At 35.8% G+C, this 22,848-nt stretch overlaps 1 protein-coding gene across 1 annotated transcript in view; it reads left to right on the top strand.

Moving 5' to 3' along the window:
• Positions 1-921: 921 nt before the first annotated feature.
• Positions 922-22,848, top strand: part of LOC105222630 (homeotic protein labial) — a 41,318-nt gene continuing 19,391 nt past the window's right edge. The window contains exon 1 of the mRNA XM_049447846.1: positions 922-2,790. Coding sequence (XP_049303803.1) covers positions 1,500-2,790 — 1,291 coding nt within the window. The 5' untranslated portion in view covers positions 922-1,499. The remainder of the gene's footprint in view (positions 2,791-22,848) is intronic.

Here is a 22,848-nt window from a genome sequence, read left to right as displayed (position 1 = left end):
AATTGCACATGACATGTTAAGCAGCACCAACAACAGCAACACTGGCGAAAGGTTTTCCTGCTGCTGCTACAAAGGCTCATATCATAAGCTGAGCATTTAGGAAAGTGAATATGCATGTATTTACATATGTACGTATGTATATGTAGAAATATATATATATATACGTTGTGCGCTTGTGACCAGCATCTGTGGCCAAAGCGAACTCCAACTGCGTGGCCGCCGCACTGCCAATTGCTGCACCTTGAAATTTCGTGTCCACAGCTTATGCTCTAGGATATGAATATTTAAACAAATTAATTTTTTTATTATGAATTTTTTTATTCCCTTTCCGTTGGCCAAACTGTCATAGAAATATTTGCGTTAAAGGTAAGCCAACAAAAAAGTGCGCAGGGGCGTTCCAAGCGAAACCCAAAATACCAATAAAACAACAAAACAACCGGTTTGACTTAAGTGACTAATTCCTAGCTAGAAGAACTACTGAACAACAACTACGCACGTACTAGGTGCTAACAAAAACAATATATACACACACATATGTATATACAACTGTACATTCTTATATACAACTGCACATACTTATATACATACATATACATATGTATATACCTTATTGGAAAAGCAAATACCCAAACATTTGCGGACAGAAAAAAAATTTGCTGCTGATTTTAGGCATTATCACAGGACCCATTGAGTTCCCTGCCAGCATATGACGACAACTGCTCATTGAAGCAAATGTGCGCACTCTTGCATTGCACTCACTCGCAGCATGCACGCAGGCAGCTCGTGTGCTGTTAGAGAGAGACGGCGCCGTGGCTGACTTCACTTAGCGTAAAGAGGCGGAGCTCGCGTCCAACCGGGTTTCTGCGGCTTATCAGCAGCGGTGGTGGGACAGTGATGTTTGTGTTAGCGCGCATTGGTGTTGGCGTTAGTGGTTGCCGTGGCTGGCCATGTAGTTCGCCAGCAATCGTGCTCTGATTCAGTTACGATTTGGTTGTGCGGTGTTAACTAAATAAAGTGTGCTGTGAGCGCGTGTCGTACGAAATTTTCAATGTAGAACTCATAGAGCGTGTAACGACGTGACGCTGCATTACCGAACACGAAGCTTATATGTGTATGTGTTTGTATGTACTGAAAAGTGTGTAAAAAATTTATTAAATTTTTTACTCTAAGTAACTAAACGCTTAGCGTGTTCGGCTGAACGCAATGTACTGCCAGCAGTGTATGGTGTTTTTGTACTGTTAGCAAATATTAGAAGCTTAGCTAGTAATCAATTGTGTGCCAATTTGTGTAAAACGTAGATTTGTGCAAATACTAATACAAATACAAATAGGTGCCTAACATATTCAAAATCAAAGCGTGTGAAGTGAAAGTGCATACTTAAGCAAGCTTCTTACATTTAAAGAACTTTAGAAAACAAAATCGCATAGCTGACTAATACGCCGTGAACCCTTGCACCCGTGTGTATTCAATATCCCACTCAAACTTGGCGGCTTTTCAATATGATGGACATTAGCAGCATGTACGGCAATCACCACCCTCATCATCAGAATAGCTATCATGCCAACAGCGCCGCCACCGCCGCCGATATGGCCGCTGTGGTCTCTTCAACTGGTTACCCCAACGCTTATTTTCCGGCAGCTGCGGCCGCGACCATGCCCACGCATCACCACCAGGCGCACCACCACCAACACCCGTTGGGTTATGCCAGCTATGTGACGGACGGTTCGTCGCCCAACTATTACCCACAACAGCAACAACAATTAACGCCCCCACCACCCTCGTTGCAGCAAGCACCAGCGGTCCTCAATCAAAACGCTGCTGTTAGCTCGCAACTACAACAACAACAGTCGCAGGCACAACAGCAGCAGCAATCGATGTACCCGCACGCACATCTTTTCAGTCCAAGCGCCGCCGAATATGGCATTACGACCTCTTCGAGCGCTGGCGCGGGTACCGCCTCAGGCACACCTTTGCACCCGTCCAGTCATTCGCCCACAGATTCTTACTATGAAAGCGATTCGGTACATTCCTATTATGCAACGGCTGCAGTGGCAGCAATACCACCTGCCACCAACTCGCCGACGTCCGCGTCCAACGCGGTGCACGGTAATCCAACGGCGCCAATTGATGCGCCAATCATAAGCTCCGAAAATGGCTTAAGCTACACCAATTTGGATTGCTTGTACAATCAAAATGCGCCAACGCACGCACAACAACAACAACAAATGCAACACAACTATGCCTCGTTGCCCGCCGTAAATAATGTTGGCGGCGGCAGTGGCGCTAATGTGGAGGAAAAATACGCCGCTGTCTTGCATTCCGCGTATGGCGGCGGCTCAAGCTTACCATTCGACGAACCCCTTATGCAGCAAGCCATGTCAGCAAGTCAACAACAATCACCACCGCAAATGTGGCATCATCAGCACATGGGTGGCGGGTACACAATGGATGCTGGCATTCCGATGGAGTCGCTGGGCATGCATCCCTTGAATATGGCGCACATGCAAACGGTGGCGCCACCCCAACATCCGCATCAGCTGCAACCACAAACACAGCAACAACATTTGCAACAACATCAACCGCAATTACAACAACAACATGGCTCGCCAAATGGACCGTGCTTAAGCTCACGCAGCCAGCAAGTTGTCTCGCCCGACTGCACAGGATTACCGTCATCGCCGGGCTCCTCATCTAGTCAAGCCGGCTCACACAACAAATCCCCGAATCAAGCCAGCAACTTGCCAACGTACAAGTGGATGCAGTTGAAGCGCAATGTACCCAAACCACAAGGTGAGTGCGCGATTTTTTTTATCCAAATTTCATGGAAATGTGTGAGAGATTGCCAAAAACGGTAAATTTTCACAATTGAAGGAATGTATGGAAACTTGTAGTCCGTAAAACTAAGAAAGGACACACATTCATACATATATGTACATCGAAAGGACTTCGGACCACTCTAAAAATATTCGTACTCCTGAAACACCTCTTCCACATTCTAAAACATTTCATACACAAACCTAAAATCAACAATTAAAAATTATAACTAACAAGTTTGTTTATTTTGATTAATCTCATACACCTACATACATACATACACATCGTAATCTACTTGCCTTGTGCTCTTGAGATAGTCGTTATCGAATTATCGCAACTCTACTTATAATTAAATTAGTGGAATGTAAAGCACACGTGGTAGCTTTTGCAGCCAAAGCGATAAGCAATAATAAGAGAGTGGTAGAGGCAATATTGTGAAATTTAAAATCTTTACATGTGCTAGGTTCTTTACTCACGTACTCTGGTACTCACGAAAGTAACTATCACAGGTGTTTCCAAGAATTTATGCGTCGAGTATAAGAATTTGCTTCTTGGATTCCTCTTTTCTGTTTATATATAAAAATACCTTCATAGTTATAGAGCCTGTAATCTCTCTGTATGTCAATATGATTAGCTTAGGTTAGTCTGATCAATAAGCCACAAATAGACCAGTTTAGGTCCATTGCGATATCAGTTGGGGTTCAGTTACTAGGTCTCTGAAGAGTAGCCATCCTATAGAATGCCTGCGCTTGACCCGAATTTTAACAGACTCTGACTCTGTGGCTTCACTATTTATACCACTTCCAGTGTATCATACCGTAGAATTCCAGATGCTTACAGCATAGTCTTGTCAAAGCGGGACCAGTGCAGAAGAGATGCCTCATTATTTCCCAGGTGCCTTCATCCAGACATTTCCTGCACTGTTCTCGATCTGTACGGCCTATTCTGCGAGCCAGTTAGTATTTCGATCATATTCCTACAGTCTCCTCTATCGAGTGCCAATAGAAATTTTGTGTACTTCCGATCTATCGTTTTACTCATGATTTTTGCAGTTTTGTACCCACGTAGCTCGTTCCATCGGGTTTTGATTGTGTTTACCATGCTTTTGTCGAGATCGTCGTATAGACAATGCATGAGTTTTCCAAAGTTGATCATGTTTTCAATTTTGGCAACCTCGCTCACTACTTCATTTCCCTCGATGCCTTTGTGATCTGGCACACAGTAGAAGTTAAGTTGCTTGCTTCTGGCAGCACTTTTCACTGCTGCCCTGCTTCCCAATAACCTTTTTTCAATATGCGAAGCTAGGTTAGTGCCTTGATTGCTGCTTGACTGTCTACATAGATGTTGACTCTGGAATTGCCTGCAAGTGTATTAGAGGCCAGCCTTGCCGCTTTTGCAATAACAAAGACCCCAGCTCGAAATATACTGCAGTAGTTCTGCAACTTAAAAGACCTGTACTAACTCCATCCTCCATATTCGAGCCATGTATGGTGTGTCAATTATTCTTTTATTCTGTTTTAAAAGATTTTGAAAATAATTGCAGAAGTTTTTAAGATATTGCAGTATTTGGAAAAATGTTAGACAATATGTACTAAAATAATAAAATAGTAAATTAAACACATAAAAGACTTATTAATCATCATAATTGCCAATCATTTGGAAAAATTTACATAAGATCTACAGAGCGTTTTAAGATTAACAGTAGTTATTATCACTATCTCAGTACCAGTTAAAAATTATGTGATCTTTCAGAAAACAGAAATTCAGACTTTATTCTCATATACATATGTTTTGTTCATACTTTTTCCGGTAACTTGAAATGAGATTGCTATTTTGAAAATTTCGGAGTATTGCTAATTTCTTTTTAGTAGTTTTTCATACAAAGATATTTGCCTTCACTAATTTATTTAGCACATGAGCATTTTAATCGGTAGTTTCAATTTAATTCAAGATTTAGAAGACACAGAAAATTTCGGGATTTGCTCTACAAAAATTCTGTAGAAACCAAAATGTAGGCTACTTCGGATTAATTGATTATTTGTGAAGAAATTATAAGGAGTTTTTTCTCTTTATAGATTCTACAATATCTGAAACTCTTTTCTGTAAAGTCTCTCTCTGAAAGTTCATCGGTCAAATAGTTCAGAGATATAAGCGTTTATAGAATGTATGTATTATGTTTTTGTTTAACTTAAAGTAATCGGCTCAAAAGCCTTAAATGGTTTTCACAGGATTTTCTTAGATATATTCTACAAGTAATAATCAAAGGAATAACTCCGATCTTTTAAGCCAGTCATGAAAAACTGTCTTTTTTTTAGAACCGGCAATTTTTTTCAAAAATCAAGAACTTTAGTAGTCTTTGATCATTATAGCCATGATATCTCTATATCTATCATCATTTTCAGCGTTTATTCTAGATAATTTTTGGAAGCAAAATCTTCCTCACCGCCACTTATATTTTTTAGAGGGTTCTCCTGGAACTCGGCTACGGAATTAAAGGAAACTAACTATCAAAATAATTCCACACGTTAGATCGGAAAATATGCATTTTTTATTTATTAAATATTTTATTTTCTTATCAAGAAGAAACATACTAAATAAATTATTTTTTTCTGATTTTCCAGTGAAAAAGTCCTGTAAGCTACAGCAAAAACACTAAACATATAACATAAAAGTCTGGTTTGATTTATTATTTTCTTTAAAGTAAAAATTCAGTAAAGACATTATTTAAAACACCTCATTATAAAGATTAAAAGCTTTATACATACGTGTATAAAATATTTTATTTGAGACTATTGGTATCTTAACCTTTCTATATGGTGTCTTGACCAATCAAAAGTATCTAAAGATCCCTATATTCACAAAACATTTTATGTTTTTGATTTGAAAGTTATACAAAATTATCTCGCCACTTTTTAATTTTCATGTTTTCTTAAGTTAGGTTAGGTTTAGCGGTCGATTGTGTTACCTAAAACCGCCGATCTGTTGTGTTGCCTGAAACTCCCATATAATAGATTAATATCAGCTTCGGCTAAGTAAGCTGGTTCGCCAAATGTAAGACTTTGCTAAGGTCAAGTAGTTCAGACGATCGATCATCGCCTGCTAAGCACACCAGAAGTCCAGTGCTAAAACGGACGGAGATATGGCATAACTCGGTTCCATGCCGATGTGAGCGTGGCAAGAGTACCCCAAATAGCTAACTCATCGGTGATATGACTCAACCCTCATAACTTTCATGAAGCAAATTTTTGAAATTTTTAATAAAAAAAAAATGTATCTCTGTGAGGGAAAGCATTCCTATAATTATTAAAAATAGTTATATATACACATACATATATAAATATGTATATTGTGTGTTTCAATTAGGATATTGAGCAACTTAACCCGTTCAAATTATTGAAATATTTCAAAAACGCTTCGCGACCTGACCAAAAAGCAAGTTTTATTTCGAACACTAAGAAATCAAATTTACATACATGAAAATATATGCATTGTAAACTGACTAGGAAACAAACACAATGCCAACAACAATCAACACAACAATTAAGAAAACAAGAAAAAGATGACGCTGGCAACTGATTGACAGGCAAGATATTTCGCTAACCAGCGGACGTCCAACCGAGGGTATGTCACCTAAAAATAAAAATCTCGCGTTGCCAAACTACACTCACACACACATATGTATTGTACATAAATGCACAATCATATTTCGCGCAAATGACAACAAACGCGCCTCCGCGACTTTTTCGCTTCGGCATTTGGGCAAACGTCTTAGAGTCTGCTCCTCCGCTGTATCGCTGTTTTAGAATGACGGAACGTTTTCACGAATGTTGCATATTTCAGATAATTTTGTCAATTCGGTGCAGTCAGGTTGTCACTTGTCAGGAATTCGTGCGAACAAGTCAAAATTAGCCTGTACGCCGGCAGTGCGGAATGCAGAAGAGTTAGACGAGCCCACATGTATGCCCTTTTGGTTGGGTGGGAGGCATGTGGCGGCAGGTATTTTGTGCTATTAAGAAGGGAATGTGCATGAAAATTCTATTTTTGAATGTAAAAAATATGCAAATAATTAGAGAAGAAATAAGTAAATGCCATGCTATACATATTTGTGTGATATTCTCGCAATCTCTCGGGCAAAAGTTAAAAGCCTATAATTGATCAAATAAACCTGTGTGAAGCGTTTATCGGTGCTAAAAAGTATCATTTACATGAATCGTAATGTGTAATTAATGAGAACGCCACACTCAACGAGACAGGGAAGATGGTGACGCCAATAAGTAATTGCAGCGGCCGCTTGTGTGTATGTGTGTTTTACTGTATATTTGTATGTTTGTGGTTCCCACTCGGCCTGCAGGCGCGCACACGCAATAAAAGCGAGCCAATAAGACTTGCAAATCAGATAAAAAGGAGCACTGAAAAAGGCACATTTTTTTACTGATCTGGAAGTCAAGTTGCTTGTCAAATAAATGATTATTGAAATGTGCTGCAACAGGCAGCCGAGCTGTCGTTGCAACGTAGGACTCTGACAACGACTGCAATTGATGCACAGTGGTTTAAGTGTGGCAATATTGTAAGTAAATTAAATAAAAAATAGTCATGTAGTTAAACATATATGTATATACGAGTAGGTGAAAATGAGCGAAACTTCATAAGGCGATAATTATGACTTACGTTGCTAGGGGGTTAGATGGGTTTTCTCGGGTAAAAAGCAGCCTTTAAAAAAAAAAAAATTAATATAAAAAATAAAATATTTTATTAGAAATTTTTACTGTTACAAACATACCCAATTAACAAAAAAAAATTCTGAAATTTTTGGAAAAAAATATTTTTATACTTTTAGAATTGTATTTCAAAGACCTATGTATGTAAAATTTCATGAAAATCGTTTGAGTAGTTCATGAGCAAATCTTGCCAACCGATTTCAAAAAAACAGTTTTGAGAAAAATGCCTTTAAAGACGGCGTACTCAGTTTAGCTAGCCTCAAGCGCACAAGTTCTCAAGGCTGTATCTTCGAAACTATTACAATAAAAAATAGATTTTTTGAAACTCGTAAACCATATAACCCCATAAAAAGTTAACATAAATTAAATTCCCCTTTTTGCTCGAACCGCGACCACTGTGCTGTGGCATAAAGCTATCGGCTTGCAAGCATGGCTCATCCATCTGTCATGTCATTCGCGAGCGAGGCTCAGTTAAGGAACAGCATAATCAGCACAATAATTGAAAGTGGTAGCCAATGTTATGTTCGAAAACACTCAAGCCGTTAGTAGTTAGCTTATATACTCGTATTGTGTAACAGCCTAAAGCGTAAATTGCAGAAGAGATACACTGGAATTACTCGTACTGCGCTCAATATGTTAATCATTAAGGGTTTTATATGAAAAAATAAAATAAAAGAGAATATTCGCTTTAAAACTGGATTTATGTAAGTTTGTAGACAGAGTTAATTCTCAATTTCAGTATTAATTTTTCAACAAGTGGATATGGCTTCTCTTTTAATATACATACATATAATTTCAGCAACTAGTCTAACAAAGTTTTGTTCTTTTGTTGTGAGTTAACTTTTGCATTCACTTTCATTCGAATCATTATAAATGTTAAATAAGCCATTTAAGCAAATAAATTAGAAAGTTGAAAAAACTAGTTTTCGGATAATTCAGTACTTTTTCTTAAAAATCTATAATAAAAACAATCAATATCTCTTCATTGGCACCTCTTGCTTATCATGTCCATATCGAAAGTTTAGTCAAACTATAGAAGTTGGTTTATAATGAACTTTGTCATGAAGAAGTGAATAAATTTTGCATTTCGTTTCATGACTTTCTGCATTATAGACAATAAGTAAGACCCAAATAGTTCCTCTAAATGATATTGGTGAACTTTAAGTATGATATTTTAAAACTCACTGATCTACCATAGAACATTTATTAGATCTCAAGATGCTCTATTATATTACCTCTTCAATCATTAAACTATTTGATTCAGATATCACAATATTCTGCTCGTCCACCCTTATATGGTACTTACTTGAAGCCCTTACAAACTCTTAGCATACCTTTTACTCTTATCCTCATAATAGCCTTTGATCATCATGCAGAGGTTTGTTCGATACTTCTAACTATTTTTTGCTGTTTGACGATTCCAAGTGTAGCCTGGCGCTTCTCCACCTGGTCTGCCTCTGCTTCCCTCGAATGGTACTGCCTCGATTACTCTCAGAGCTGGAGTATTTTCATCCATTCGGACGACATGACCTAGCCAACGCCGCTGTCTCTTAATTCGCTGAACTATGTCAATGTCGTCGTATCTCCCGAACAGCTCATACTCCTATCAACTGAGGTATTGGCCGTTGCCATTGTGCAAAAAACCATAAATCTTCCGCAGAACCTTTCTCTCGAAAACGTGTAACGTCGACTCAACAGATGTTGTCATCGTCCATACCTCTGCACCATATAGCAAGATGGAAATAATGAGTAACTTATAGAGTTTGGTCTTTCTTCGTAGAGAGAGGACTTTACTTCTCAGTTGCTTACTCAGACTGAAGCAGCACCTGTTAGCAAAAGTTATTCTGCTTTGGATATCGAGGCTGACATTGTTGTTAGTGTTGATGCTGGTTCCAAGATAGACGAAATCATCTACGACTTCGAAGTTATGACTGTCAACAGTGTCGTGGAAGCCAAGTCGCAAGTGCGACGACTGTTTGTTTGATGACGGAATATATTTCGTCTTGTTCGTTGCTATCAGACTCATTTGTTTCGCATCCTTAACAAGTCTGGAGAAAGCAGAACTATCGATATCAGCAGCTATACACTCTTATAGATGATTTTAGCTTCTCTGTTTAGCTCTGCAGTTCGAAGAGTAGATTGAAGAAGTCGCACGGTAGGAAGCCGCCCTGCCTGAAACCTTGTTTAGTATCGAACGGCTCGGAAAGGTCGTTCCCGATACCGATGGAGCTTTTGGTATTGCTCAAAGTAAATTTTCAGTTTTGAAATCGACAAGGATGTATGTGTCGATCCTTCTTTCACGAGCTTTTTCCAAGATATACCTTTATCAGGTTATAAAAATAATAATGCGTAAATTTTTCGTTTCTTAAAAACTAACGTATTTTGTCGGTTATATTAGGAAATCAACCTCGAGACCTCTTGAACTAAGCCGGATATTTGGGTGCGTATGTGACATATTTCATTATTATTAAAATGATTGCATGATTATTAAAATATTTCATTCATAACGTGAACTAAATATGATAAAATAAGAATAACCCAACATGATTATCAAACTTATAATTATAGCAAATAACCCATGATTGGGAAAATTTAGCGGTTTCTTAATTGAATTAGTTATCAAACATCGCAACATATTAAAATGAATTTTATCAAAAGCAGGAGAGCTGCACGTTCAACCATCAAAGCCGACAAAAATATTTCGCCAAACGAAAACAAATTGACACACCTTCGCCAAACTAAGCAAACACTTTGATAACTTTATCAGGCAACCATGGAAGAAGTGAAGAAATATTTTATAAATAAACTGGGCGCCTGACAGTTGAGCAAATCTCTAATTAGAACGGTACAATCAATTGATAACTGTTCCAAGGTGTTTGAAATGACCGGAAGTGACAGTTTGTCAAATAAAACAGTGCCGACTGGCGAACACAGCTGGTATATATGATACATATGTATGTATGTATGTATGTGAGTAAGGATGTGTGCGTGTATGTAGGTGGTACTTAACGAAGACAAACGAAAATTAAAAATAACTATTCTTAGAATGCAGTTATTTTTATATTTTATATGCATTTTATTAAAAAAATGTAAATATGCAATGTGGCAACTTTTATTTGCTGATTTGAAGAATTAAGTACTTTTTTTACACTTTTCCTGCCACTTTTTATTGCCATTCAGCGTTATTACGAAATAATTGTATAATTATTTTTTTTTTCTAATTTTATTTTATTTTTTTTTTTTTAATTTAATTTTTATTTTTTTTTTATTTTTTTCTATTTTTTTCCTATTTTTCTGTTTTTATTTTATATTTTATTTATTTTTTTTTTAATTAAATTAAAAATTAAAACTAACTATTCCTGGAATCTTGTTATATGCATATTTTATATGCATTTGTTTAAGAGAGAAAAATTTAAATGTGAATTGCCTTTCGTTGCTGCTTTGAAGAAATAACTACTTTTTTCCAACTGCCACTTTTTATTATCAATTAGCGTTATTATTAAAAGCTTATATAATTAACATTTTTTTCTAATTTTATTCTAATTTTTAATTTAATTTTTTTAACTTAATTTTTTTTTATTTAATTTAATTTTTTTTATTTAATTTTTTTTATTTTTTTACTACTTTTAATTTTTTTGATACTTTTTTTATTTTTTTTTTCCATTTTTTTGTTTTTATTTTATTCTTTTTTTTTATTTTTTTTTTTTATTTTTTATCTTGTTTTTTTGTTTTCAATTTTGATTTTTTTTCTCTATACTATTCATATAAAAAACATTATTTTTAATTATAGTTTTTTAATGTTCTTTATTTCATATTTTATAAATATTTTTGTTTATTTTTTTTTTTAATTTTTTTATCTTTTATCTTTTATATTTTCCTATTTTTCTACTTTTTTTTGGTGTTTTATTTTTTTCTTTATAACTGCTATCCTCCTTACAAAATATGCAATCACGCAATGTTACACAGTTAGACACCCGTCATTGTCCCCCAACTGGCTAAGTGAATTATGAAGTGTAAAGTGGAAAGTGAAATATATTTACATATATAATTTGCATATACCACAGAGCAACGCAGTACAACAACAAATACTAATATTTCAGGATAAAAATTATAGAAACAAAAGACCCAAATTATGAAAGCGCTAACTGAAAATGTGTGTTTGTGTGTGCGTAGCATAACTGCATATCATATATCTAGGCAGACGTTATGTCTGTCAAGCATTTCACCAAAAAACGAACGCGACCAAACGCGTCCATATGCATATGCAAAGTGAATGTAAGGCAAAGTGTAAAAAAAACCTATCTAATACAGTTTGAACGGGCGTCTCCCCAGTCACTCGCCGCCAAATGTCCACCAACGGTTCGAGTAGTTAACATTTATTTGATGTGATGTTTTGATATTTCTTGACACTATCACGCGACGTTACTCCACAAACTTTTTTCACTTCACTTATGCATGTGGGTATGCTCCTAAACGCAACAACAATAACAACAACAACAACACACGAGCAAAAGCATTCTTGACTAGCTAGCACGAGCGTCATAGTTCTACACATAAATTGACACAGCCAAAGCCATACACACATACATACATACATATATAGTCTATAGAGTGTGCGAGTCAGAGCCACAGGCAGTGAAATGAATTAATTACCAACATTTTTGAAAAGTAGTTGAATTGAGTTGAACGAAATGAAATAAAATGATATTCATTGTAGATTGAAAAGTGACCACCAGGAATGCCAGATAACATCACTGGCCACAACCAAATCAGCCGTGTGTATGCATTTGTACGCTTGTGAGTGTGTGTGTGTGTGTGTCATAAATATGTTTAGGGTTAACTTGACCCGAGTCGTATCGAATTGTCTATGGCAGCGAACAGTCCAGTTTGTTAGACTTCAGTTTTGTTTTTCGTGTTTTTTTAATATTTTTTTCGTATTTTCTTTTTGTTTTCTGTAATATCGTGACAAAGTCGCTGTGTGCGCCGAGCTAACAGTTTTGAAAACGTATTATTAAATTCGTGCCAAGTCTCGTTGCTTGTAGGTTTTTAAGCGCCAACTGTTAATAGCTGTCATGCAAACAATTCATACAGTGCCTTCTAGCTTTGTACAGAAGTGGTTTGCTTGAAGAACTAAAATTTACATATCGCTAAGGAATAACTGTATAAAAATGTGTTACTGAAAGCTTTGGAGATATTCTTGCAGCTTAGCGCTCAGCGAGTTAAATTTACAATTATTTGGAGTATTAGGATATAATAAAGTTTTGAGAAAAAGTGACATATGTATAAACCCTCAAATCCGTTTATAAAAATTTTTCAGAGCTTTCCCGTTATTTTTTTTTCAAAAAATGAGAGAAACCCTACGTATAGGATCGAAATCAACAACTTTTTTCGAAGGTAATCCCACTTAAAAAAAAAAATCATGAAAAAATCGTTTACTCTGACTTTCAAGTGAATATACAGCATGTAACCCTTTAAATCTGCTTACGAATAATTTTCAGATTTTCATATTTTTTTTTTCAAAAATATGGCAACACTACGTCTAAGATCAAGCTGCTTGAAAAAAGTTATAAGCCTAGTTTTTTTTAATATTTTTATTTATTTCCTATTAATTTTTTAAAAAATGTGGCAACTCTACTTATGTATGTATATGTATGTAGGATCAAATTTTTCGAAAAATTTTATAAATCTGCCGGTTTTAATATTTAATTATTTATTTTCTCTTTTTTTAAAAATGTGGCAACCCTACGCATAGATTTGAAATGCTCAAAAAAAGTTTTAAATCTTCTTTTAACATTTAATTATTTATTTTCAAACATTTTTTTTTTCAAAAAAGTGGCAACCCTACATATGTACATACTATATGTAAATTGATTGAAATGCTAGAAACAATTTAGAAAACTGTTTCTTTTAATATTGATTTATTTGTTGATAATCCTCATATTCGTAAACCAAATGTAATAAATGCTCCCGTTCAATCACAGCAGTCACTGTATAAACAAAGTACTGTAGTCATCTCCACTAAACATTTTAGATATTCGTTTGCTTTTAGTGTAAATTTGTTATACGATTTTTTTATGAGGATTGAACAGTATTCAACTTTGATAGACTTAATAAATATTCGTGTGCAATTATTAAATATTATTATTGTAAGATTTGTATCGCAATCTACGATTTATGGCGCGATAAAGAAACTTAAATTAATAAACACTTCACCTCAATCATCAACCATATTTTACCAGTCTACAACGATGCGTGTGTAGATATGTATTTTTATATCTTTATTTGCTTAATCACCTTTTCGGCGGGGACCGGCGGGTTAGCGAAATGTTCGTCAATTGGCCGTTTTACTAGGTCATACGGCAAATACTGGAGCTGGAGCTATCAAAGCGTCAATCTCGCATAGGAAAATTTTGGCATGATACTTTCGCCATATACCGTAGTTATATAGTATATCGGAATATAAACATAAATAAACCTCTAGCAATGTATACATGTGCTTATCTTCGAGCGAGCGTAGCTCTCACTAGAACACACTGGCAACGAGTTGACATGAAGTTCTGTCATATTTGCACACCTAAAATGTCACTTCTCATAAAATTCAGCCTGCCATGAGTTGAGGATTGTGCAGTCGCTGGACGACGCTACAAGAAAACCGCATTAGCGTGCGGTCAAAACACGCGCCTTTGCAATTTTAACTCCACTCTTACTCTCTTGACCGCTTTTCCCACTATCCACCAATACACACATATAGTTTGAATGTATTGGTTTTATTTGCTTTGTATAAGTATATTATTTCATCTTGCTCTTTATGAAGTCAAAACAAAGCAGCTAACCGAATTTGAGTAATATTGGCTTAACCAATATCATAGAAGTGACCTTTGCGCGGCGTGAGGCATGAGGGTCACAAGTGCGCTGTGGGGTTGTTTTAGCCATTCGATTTGCACGAATTACATAATATACGCGTAATAGATAGGTGTCTAGGCACTTGTGAGAATTTTATGTATTTGCTTGGGTGCATGTCAACTGTGTGTGCGAAAGCACTCGTGGAATCGACGAAATAAAATCCAGTGACGTGCCGCTCTTGGTTGCACATTCTTCACTAAGTAAACGAGGATATCTTATCTTTTATTTGCGTTAATAAAAACGCGTTTAATTCCTTCAGCGCGATAGAAACGCGCATAGTTGCGTTTAGTCGATTGCTTGGGCGGCGAGTTGACGCAAAATTTGACGAAACGCTCGCACATATCAGATTACAGATATCTGCGGCACAATATTGGAAGGGATACATATGTATGTATATATAAAGGTTTATATGAATATATATAAATACATACATATATTCATATGTACTACATACGTATCATTACCTAAAATGCAAAAAAACGTAACATCACTTTTCGTAAGTTTACGGGTACATTTGGTTACAGGCGAAGGAAAACGATATAACAGAAACCACTCATATTGAAACAAAATTTGAGTTTTGGTTATAAAATGGTTATATATAGGTTACATATTGGATATATTAGTTATTTATTGGGTATATATAGGTTACATATTGGATATATCAGTTATTTATTGGTTATATATTGGTTACATATTGGTTATGTACTGGTTATATATAGGTTACATATTGGATATATTAGTTATTTATTGGTTATATATAGGTTACATATTGGATATATCAGTTATTTATTGGTTATCTATTGGTTATATCTTATAGTGGAAGCTTCAGATTGTATGCCTACAATCATAGACAATAAGAAGCTCAATTTTTTTGATGTACTCGTACGTTCTTTGGCACTTAAGGATACCGCTATGTATGTCTCTGAAAGCACTCAAAATTTAATATATGGAATACAACATAGTCTGTTAATAAGGCTAGAAAAACATGTATTACCGCATAAAAATATATCTACATATACATATGTATACGTATGTATATATGAACAGATTATTTTAACTTAGAACAGAAGTTTACCAAACATCATATTATATTATATCTATATCACATACATACATAAGAGAATGAAAATGTTGTACTAGAGTAAAAATATTACAAATTTATATTTCTTCAGCACCTTAATATATACATATGTACAGGTATGTGTATTTATGTAAATAGCTAATTAGCTATTTCTTCACTTTATTTTTTTCTCACATAAATTTTGCTGATAACAAACATTCGAATAACACTGGCGCCGGGTAATCCATCATCTTATAGAATTAGAGGCGCTTCCACAAGGAAGCCAAGTGTGATGTGCCTACTACAACAACAAACTATTCGATCACATGTGCTGATATCGCTATGAAAGATTGCCTCTACATATAAAAATGTGCACATACATATAAGCATGTAATGTAAATATATACATATGTATATATATGTAATGTGGTAGAAACAAATGAAACAGCAGGTGCCATAATATCAAATGTTATGATATAAATAGTCGAAATGTTAAATAAATTCCAATATTTAAGTATGCAAAAAGTGAGCGTATTCTAAATTATGATTTTTTCACACCAAAAAAAAAGTTATGTTGAAATATACTGAGAAAAAATATTCCTAATTGCAGTTGCAAAAAAAAAAATTTATCTCAGAAGAATTTTTTTTTTTTCAAATAAAAAATTAAAAATTTTCAAAAAAAATATACTTAGATATAAACCATTAGATGATACTTCTTTTTGGCTCACCTTAATACACAGTGCATATAACCAACCTAAGTAAGGTTCATGTAAACTTCGATAGCTTCTAATATTAGGTGCTATTGAGCTTTGAGCAATGGGCTCCTTCTGTTTTCTCTGTTGGAAATATAATAGAAGTGTCAATTATTTGAAACAAACCTTGTACTATGTTGGTATAAAGTCAAATTAAATTTAAGATCTTGTTAATAGCAAAGAATGAGTTGTATGCGCATATGACGGGTGATCCAAGTAGAGGTACCTTTTCAAATTCGAATAGACCACGTTCAGCACGCAGTGAAGAAAATACATATAGTATATCAGCCGTAGCTGAGAGTGTACACGAAGATCATGGAGAGTCAATTCGGCGCCGTTCGTAACAACTCGGACTGCCTTTTAAAACGACTTGGCACATTATACGCCGAGATCTTATATTGAAAGCGTCTTCTTTAGTGGTCACACTCAATTTTCAATTTCAACAATCCTCAACTAGTTATTGTGTTCGAAACAAAAGTCTAAGCATTTCAGCTGAGCTTTTGCTTTTGCTCAGCGTCTGTCTACATCCTAGAAGGGTATACATATAACTTGTGCATACATTTGTCGGTATATTTATGGCAAAAACATACAAACATTAATCAGCCGTCAACTATTAACTCCAACAAGCAAGCCGATAAATTTATGACAAGGGCGGCATTCTATTTTTTTCAAACGCTTTGAATTTGACTTTTTATAAATCGTTGGCATTAAATAGTGATGGCTGTATCAAAGAAGCCGCGTCTTTTCAATGACATTCTTTTGCGTTTATGCGCACCACTTATTGGACGCGGTGTCACCTTACCACACTTCGGCACTCCCTGCAACCCGCCGCTCCTCCGCGTCTTCAACGCGACACTTACTCAGTCACTCAGTTATCACAATATACAATTGGCTTGTTCACCGAATGCCGCCGGCAGAATGAACGGTTGCTATTATAGTGCAGGTGACAATATATATTTATTGATATCTACATACATATATATCTACATAACACTCTTGGGCTTCTATGGATTTACATGTATGCTTGTTTGTGTTGGCGTGTCCAACGGCAAGGCATTTCTTGAAGCCTCCAGAAAAACTCACGACTTTTTTGTGTTACCTTATCAAGGTGGATAGGAGAGCGCTTGTAACGGTTTTCAGTTACTTTCGGCTGTCTGTGCTGCAGTTTTGTAAGGGCAGTGATTTCAGCAATTCCCAGTTATTGTGTGAAAAATTGGTCACACTTAAGTGTGTTTTGTTGTAAGTATTCATAGCGCACCGCCATAGCGGTAAATCGTTTAATAAGCATGCGTTTAGAAAAATACATACGAGTACATATAATATTATATACATAAGTACAGATATATAAACGAGTATGTATAAACAGAAAGAGATCTAATATGCTTTGGCTTAAAGACACACACTCACTCACACAAATAGTATTCAAAACTTTCTTAGTTGAAAAAGGTCGATACGAGGGGTTCTTTTTAATATACTTATGTATATTTGTAATTAAAAAATTTAATTTTGAATTTAACTTCTTTTTAATTTTATTTCTAATTTACAAAAAAAATTGAAAAATTTAAATTAGCCAAAAATATGTATCAAAATGATGAAGACAAGTCAAAAACTTTTATCTTAGGGCTTTCGGAACCTGTGTTAGCTTTTAACTTTAAATATTTTTTTTGTTTTCAAAGTAGCAATCTTTTAAAAAAAGTAAAATTTTGCCAAAAATATTTAGCTATAAATTGATTATATAACGAATTAGAAAGATGCAGTTCGAAAAAATGCGTTTAAAGTTAGATTAAAGCTTAAAGCCGACTGCCCCGAACAGTTCGACACTATAACGGAGTGAACAGAAATATTTTCTTTTACTTCTCCACCAATCAATAATACTTTTTGGACTCTAAAGTGTACTTTAAATTAATAAAATCGATTTTTTGAAAATCCTTGACTGCCGTTTTTTCCAAGTTTCTTAAACCATGTTCTGATGTCAACCGCCGTTCAGCATTGACCGGAACAAATATAATAATACTCAGAAGGAGCAAGGTCTGGGTTATAAACAAGTAAGGCAAAACTTTCCATCCACTACTTTCAATACCTATTGTCCTTTCAAGAATTTGGAGTGTGTTTCGGCAATGATCATTATAGAGCATGAGGATCCCACCAAATACAGGGCAATATCTTGCAGTCATGGATATTTGGCTTTGCCGTTGATTTTGGTAGTTGACCAGGTTTCACATAGATAAGATTCTTAAAGGATCCATTTTTCACCACTAGTCACAATTCGATGTAAAGTTTTTTAGCTTTCAAGCAACATTTTTGGCTGGCAAACTGTCTTTCAAAGTCTCTTGGCTTCAATTTAAATGACACCCAATTTTCCTGCTTTTGAATCTATCCAGCTGTCTTATAACGTGTTGAAATGTCTGCTTGAGTAACCTCTAAACATTGGGCGAGCTCTTTTTGTGCTGCGTAACAATCATCATTGTTAAAGAGGTTACATGAGTTTCCTCGGGTAAAAAACAGCCTGATTTCAACAATTATATTCTCATATAAAAAAGAAATTGGTTCAAGTCTTCAAGCGTTTAAACACGGCGTACTTAGCCTAGCTAGCTAGGCTGCATCTCCGAAACTATTACTCGGATCAACATGAAAATTTAAGACATTACTCTAGAGGTGTTTTAGAATTTCATAAGGCAATAAAAAAAATCGATTGTTTTGAAGTTCCTTATTTTCCAACTTTTTGGCCAACCAGAACACTATTCAAAGCAATAATTTCCACTTTTAAATCATGCGAACCCCTTTTGGCATGTTCACTCAGCTGCAAGTGGAATATATTATCTATAAACTGTCATCCAAATACTATGACTTTCGGCTGAGGTTTTCTTCATATTAAAGTAAAGAAGAAAAAACTCTTTTTCAGACACCAAGCTCGAAATATTTGAATAAAAAAATTTTTATACATACTGAAAAGGACATAGTAGTTTTTTATTTGTAATATCTCCAGAATATTGGAACAATGAAATAGTAATCAAATTACGTCATCTCTTAACAAACCCGCGGAATGTGGTTATAGATCCAATATAAACATCCCCATTTCATTCTCTGATCATGATGAGGATGAATCGACCAACTTATTTGGCAATTTCCAGAAATAGTTTTAATAAAATTGACCGACAAAAACTGTATAAAATACTTTGAAGCTTTCAGAAATAATAAATAACAAGTAAAGAAGGACCAAGTTCGGATATATGGGAGTTGGGGGTAGTATCAACCCGATATTATCTATTTTTGCCAATACTACATACCATGAATATGCCACATACTAATATAATGTTGCCTGATCCTCTCATACCATCACCAATAGAATGGAGTAAAGTCACTTGGATGTTACATGTTTGTTATATGGGGGTTAGATCAAGCGTTCGTCCAATTTTATCCATTTTATGCACAAATATACACTGTTATCAGTAAAACACGCTATGTAATTTTCATTGAGCTAAATCACATGTTGGCCGATATATACGGTATAAAGTCATCTGAAGGCTCCAAAATCGTTGTGTTAGGTACATGGGAGCTAAGTGAAGTATTGAAAAGATTCAGCCCATTTTGGCACACAGATATCCCTGAATTTCAACTATATTTCTCACACACATAGTCAGATGGAATTTAAAATTGTGTTATATGGGAAGTGGGTGTGGTGGCATTTCGATTTTGGCCATTTTCGCAATGTGACCAGAAGAATATTACGTACCGAATTTGGCTGGAATCGGTCGAGCAGGTCCTGAGATGTGTGGTTTTACACGTCTATCGGTCAATTTTTTAATTTGTAAAATTTAATGTCGAATTTGACTATTATAGCTTTGGTCGTCTAGGAGATATGTAAATTAAACCTCGGGGCCAAGCCCACTTTTTTTTAATTTTCAGCACATAGACGTCACTTGTTACTGCAATTGCCTGTGCCAACCTACATTTCTAGTTATGACAGTGCTAGCTACGAACTATTCCTTATTTTCTTGAAAACATGTTGAGGAAAAAGGCTCAACTTTGACAGCACGAGCATACATATGTAGATAGGCACAGGTGCAATATTTTTGTGAGAAAAAAATGTTTTTAGCCGAAGAAATTGAAAAACCTAGATGCATAGCTTGCATATCTATCTCGTATAGCGGCGCTAACCCACATAAGAGTACATGTATACACAAGCAATATATAGTTTGAAGTATGTTAAAAGCAGATATCTGCTATCGAATAGGATTTTCTTCAACTTTGGCTTTCAAGTGGCCCACTGACGTTCGTTGTCAATACTTGTGCCGCTCAAGTGGCTGGATAACCGTAAGCAAACATTGGTTATTAGCTTAAGTTTTATGCTAATATTTCTAGGAGTAATACTTGAAAACTTGCTCTCGAACATATTTAATTAAAAAGCAACTACAACAACCTACGTAACCGACCTGCGTATACCAATTTAAAGGCGGTAGACACAGTAGCTACTTCCACATACTACTAAGTATGTATATGTGTCAATAAGAATTATCCCAGCCAACCACGGCTACCCGCTCGTGACAAATATTTCAATACAACTACACATTTTTTCTCTATGCACTAACACCAACGCACATTTTCGGGTTATTTTTTGTTGTATGATCACATGTATACGTACGTGAGTGGGTAAAATATTCGCTCGGCCTAAGACACACTCTATATGTTTATCCCACGTTTACCACCATGTTACCCACTGATTATCTGGTTTTTTACCCGCTGATGGTTTGCAGGGATGTACACTAGTAAATCTAGTACTTATGTATGAGTGCGCACTTGTTGACATTTTAATTCCCAACTCAACCGTTAATATCAGTTTAATTGAATTAGTAAAACTGAAAATGATTTATTAGGAGCGAATTATCTCTTGTAAACAAGTCATTTTTGCGAAAAGTTAAATTACACATTAAAGCTCTGTAGTGTCTTGTCAGCCACAAGTGCTAACCAGCAAAACACCAATACACCAATAACTGCCACTGCACTGTCACCCCTAAGCACACAAGCTTACAATATACGCCACTAAGCCACTTTTTAACAAGTGGCACGATTCAAAGCGAAATACTGTTAATTTGCCTAATGAAAATTCTGCGTTGTCAACAGCGAAGCAGCGAGAAGATAGCGCGCAGCCAATAAACCAACATGCCAATCAGTCGTCCTCGCCAAAAACGGCCTGGTGACACAGCGCCATGCACAACACGAGCACATGCCGCTCTGCTGTCAGCCATCCTTTTTGTGTTGGTATTTGCGGTGACACATTTCGGCAGGCAGTTCGGCAGGAAAGCAGCGCCTCGCCTTTTCTTGCCTTTTCTTTGCTAAAAAATATTAGATACCGTGTGCACACACGCTTACGTAGTGACGTGTATGTAAGTATGTATGTCCTTCTGCTTGTTCGCTTGTTCTGCGGCCATTTGTGAAAATTTTCGTCTAAGATTGATGATGACATTAGCATCATTGTCAAGAATTTAGAAGAAAACATTCAAACGCAAATGCAAAAAAAAACTTATGATAAGACGTTAAGTGGCCTGTGGTATTGAATAGGGAGTCTTCTTTCAAATTGCTTTGCGAAAATAAAAATTATTGATATAAACACATTGCGCAAATTTGTTACCTTGACATTTTAATTTGCTCAGAAGCCGCGCCAAAACACTCAGAGTTGCTGAATTCAATCAGCTTGAGAGCAAATTGCTATAATTTTAATCGAAAATTTTCAATGTTCGATCGGTAAGAGTATAAGAACGAGTTATGTAAACTTTTTCCATAATTATAATAGGTGCGTCTTTAGCGAGCATTTTTTTTGGCGGATGAAAGGGTGGAAAATACTTTCCGCATTATCAGAACTGTGACGACAGCAACGGTATGTACCACTTTCAGTTCAATAAAATCCCCCTCTAAGGAACCGTCGTCCAACCTGGAACCTCGTTTGTATTACTTCAGGGTGGCATTCCATTTTTCTCATTAAGAGATTTACAACTGCGCACCTGCATAGGACCCGCTTTTTTGCTGAGTAATTCTGAATAATCCCCTAGTTTTTTTGGCTCTCCAGCAAGTCATCAATTAAATGATCCACATTTACAGATCGTCTATGGCGGTGCGTACCCGTTGCCATCGCACACATTTAAAGAATGTGTGTTCTGCGTCGACTTCTGTCGAAAAGGTATGACGTCTTTTCGACCTCACCCATTCTAGTCGGAATATCAGCTGTGTTGTGTAAAAGTCGACTTCTCCAAATTTGCGACTTTTCCATAATTTTAAATCTCTTATAAGTCTGGCCATCCATCTGGCGAGACTCTCATTCTTTCATCTTCGTTGCCATAAGACTAGCGTGTCTTTCTTTATTTGATCAATTGCGCTATTGTTATTCTCATCTGCTTTCTTTAGCTCCTGGAGCTTTTTTTCGTGCCCTTGAAGGTCAATGGTAACATATTCCATTTATGACTAATATTGCATTACCTGACAAATCTCTTCTCGGTATAATAAGCAAGGATGTTTGTTGCCATTAATAGCTTTCTATTTTCTTGTGCGAGCTCTCCTATGTTGGCCATTAGATAGAAAGTGATTTTCTCTGCCTTTTCTGCGACGT

The sequence above is a fragment of the Bactrocera dorsalis genome, chromosome 2 (assembly GCF_023373825.1).
Source record: "Bactrocera dorsalis isolate Fly_Bdor chromosome 2, ASM2337382v1, whole genome shotgun sequence".
In the NCBI taxonomy this organism is placed as follows: domain Eukaryota; kingdom Metazoa; phylum Arthropoda; class Insecta; order Diptera; family Tephritidae; genus Bactrocera; species Bactrocera dorsalis.
Note: the sequence above shows the minus strand (reverse complement) of the source record. Positions and strands in the feature narration are given on the sequence as shown.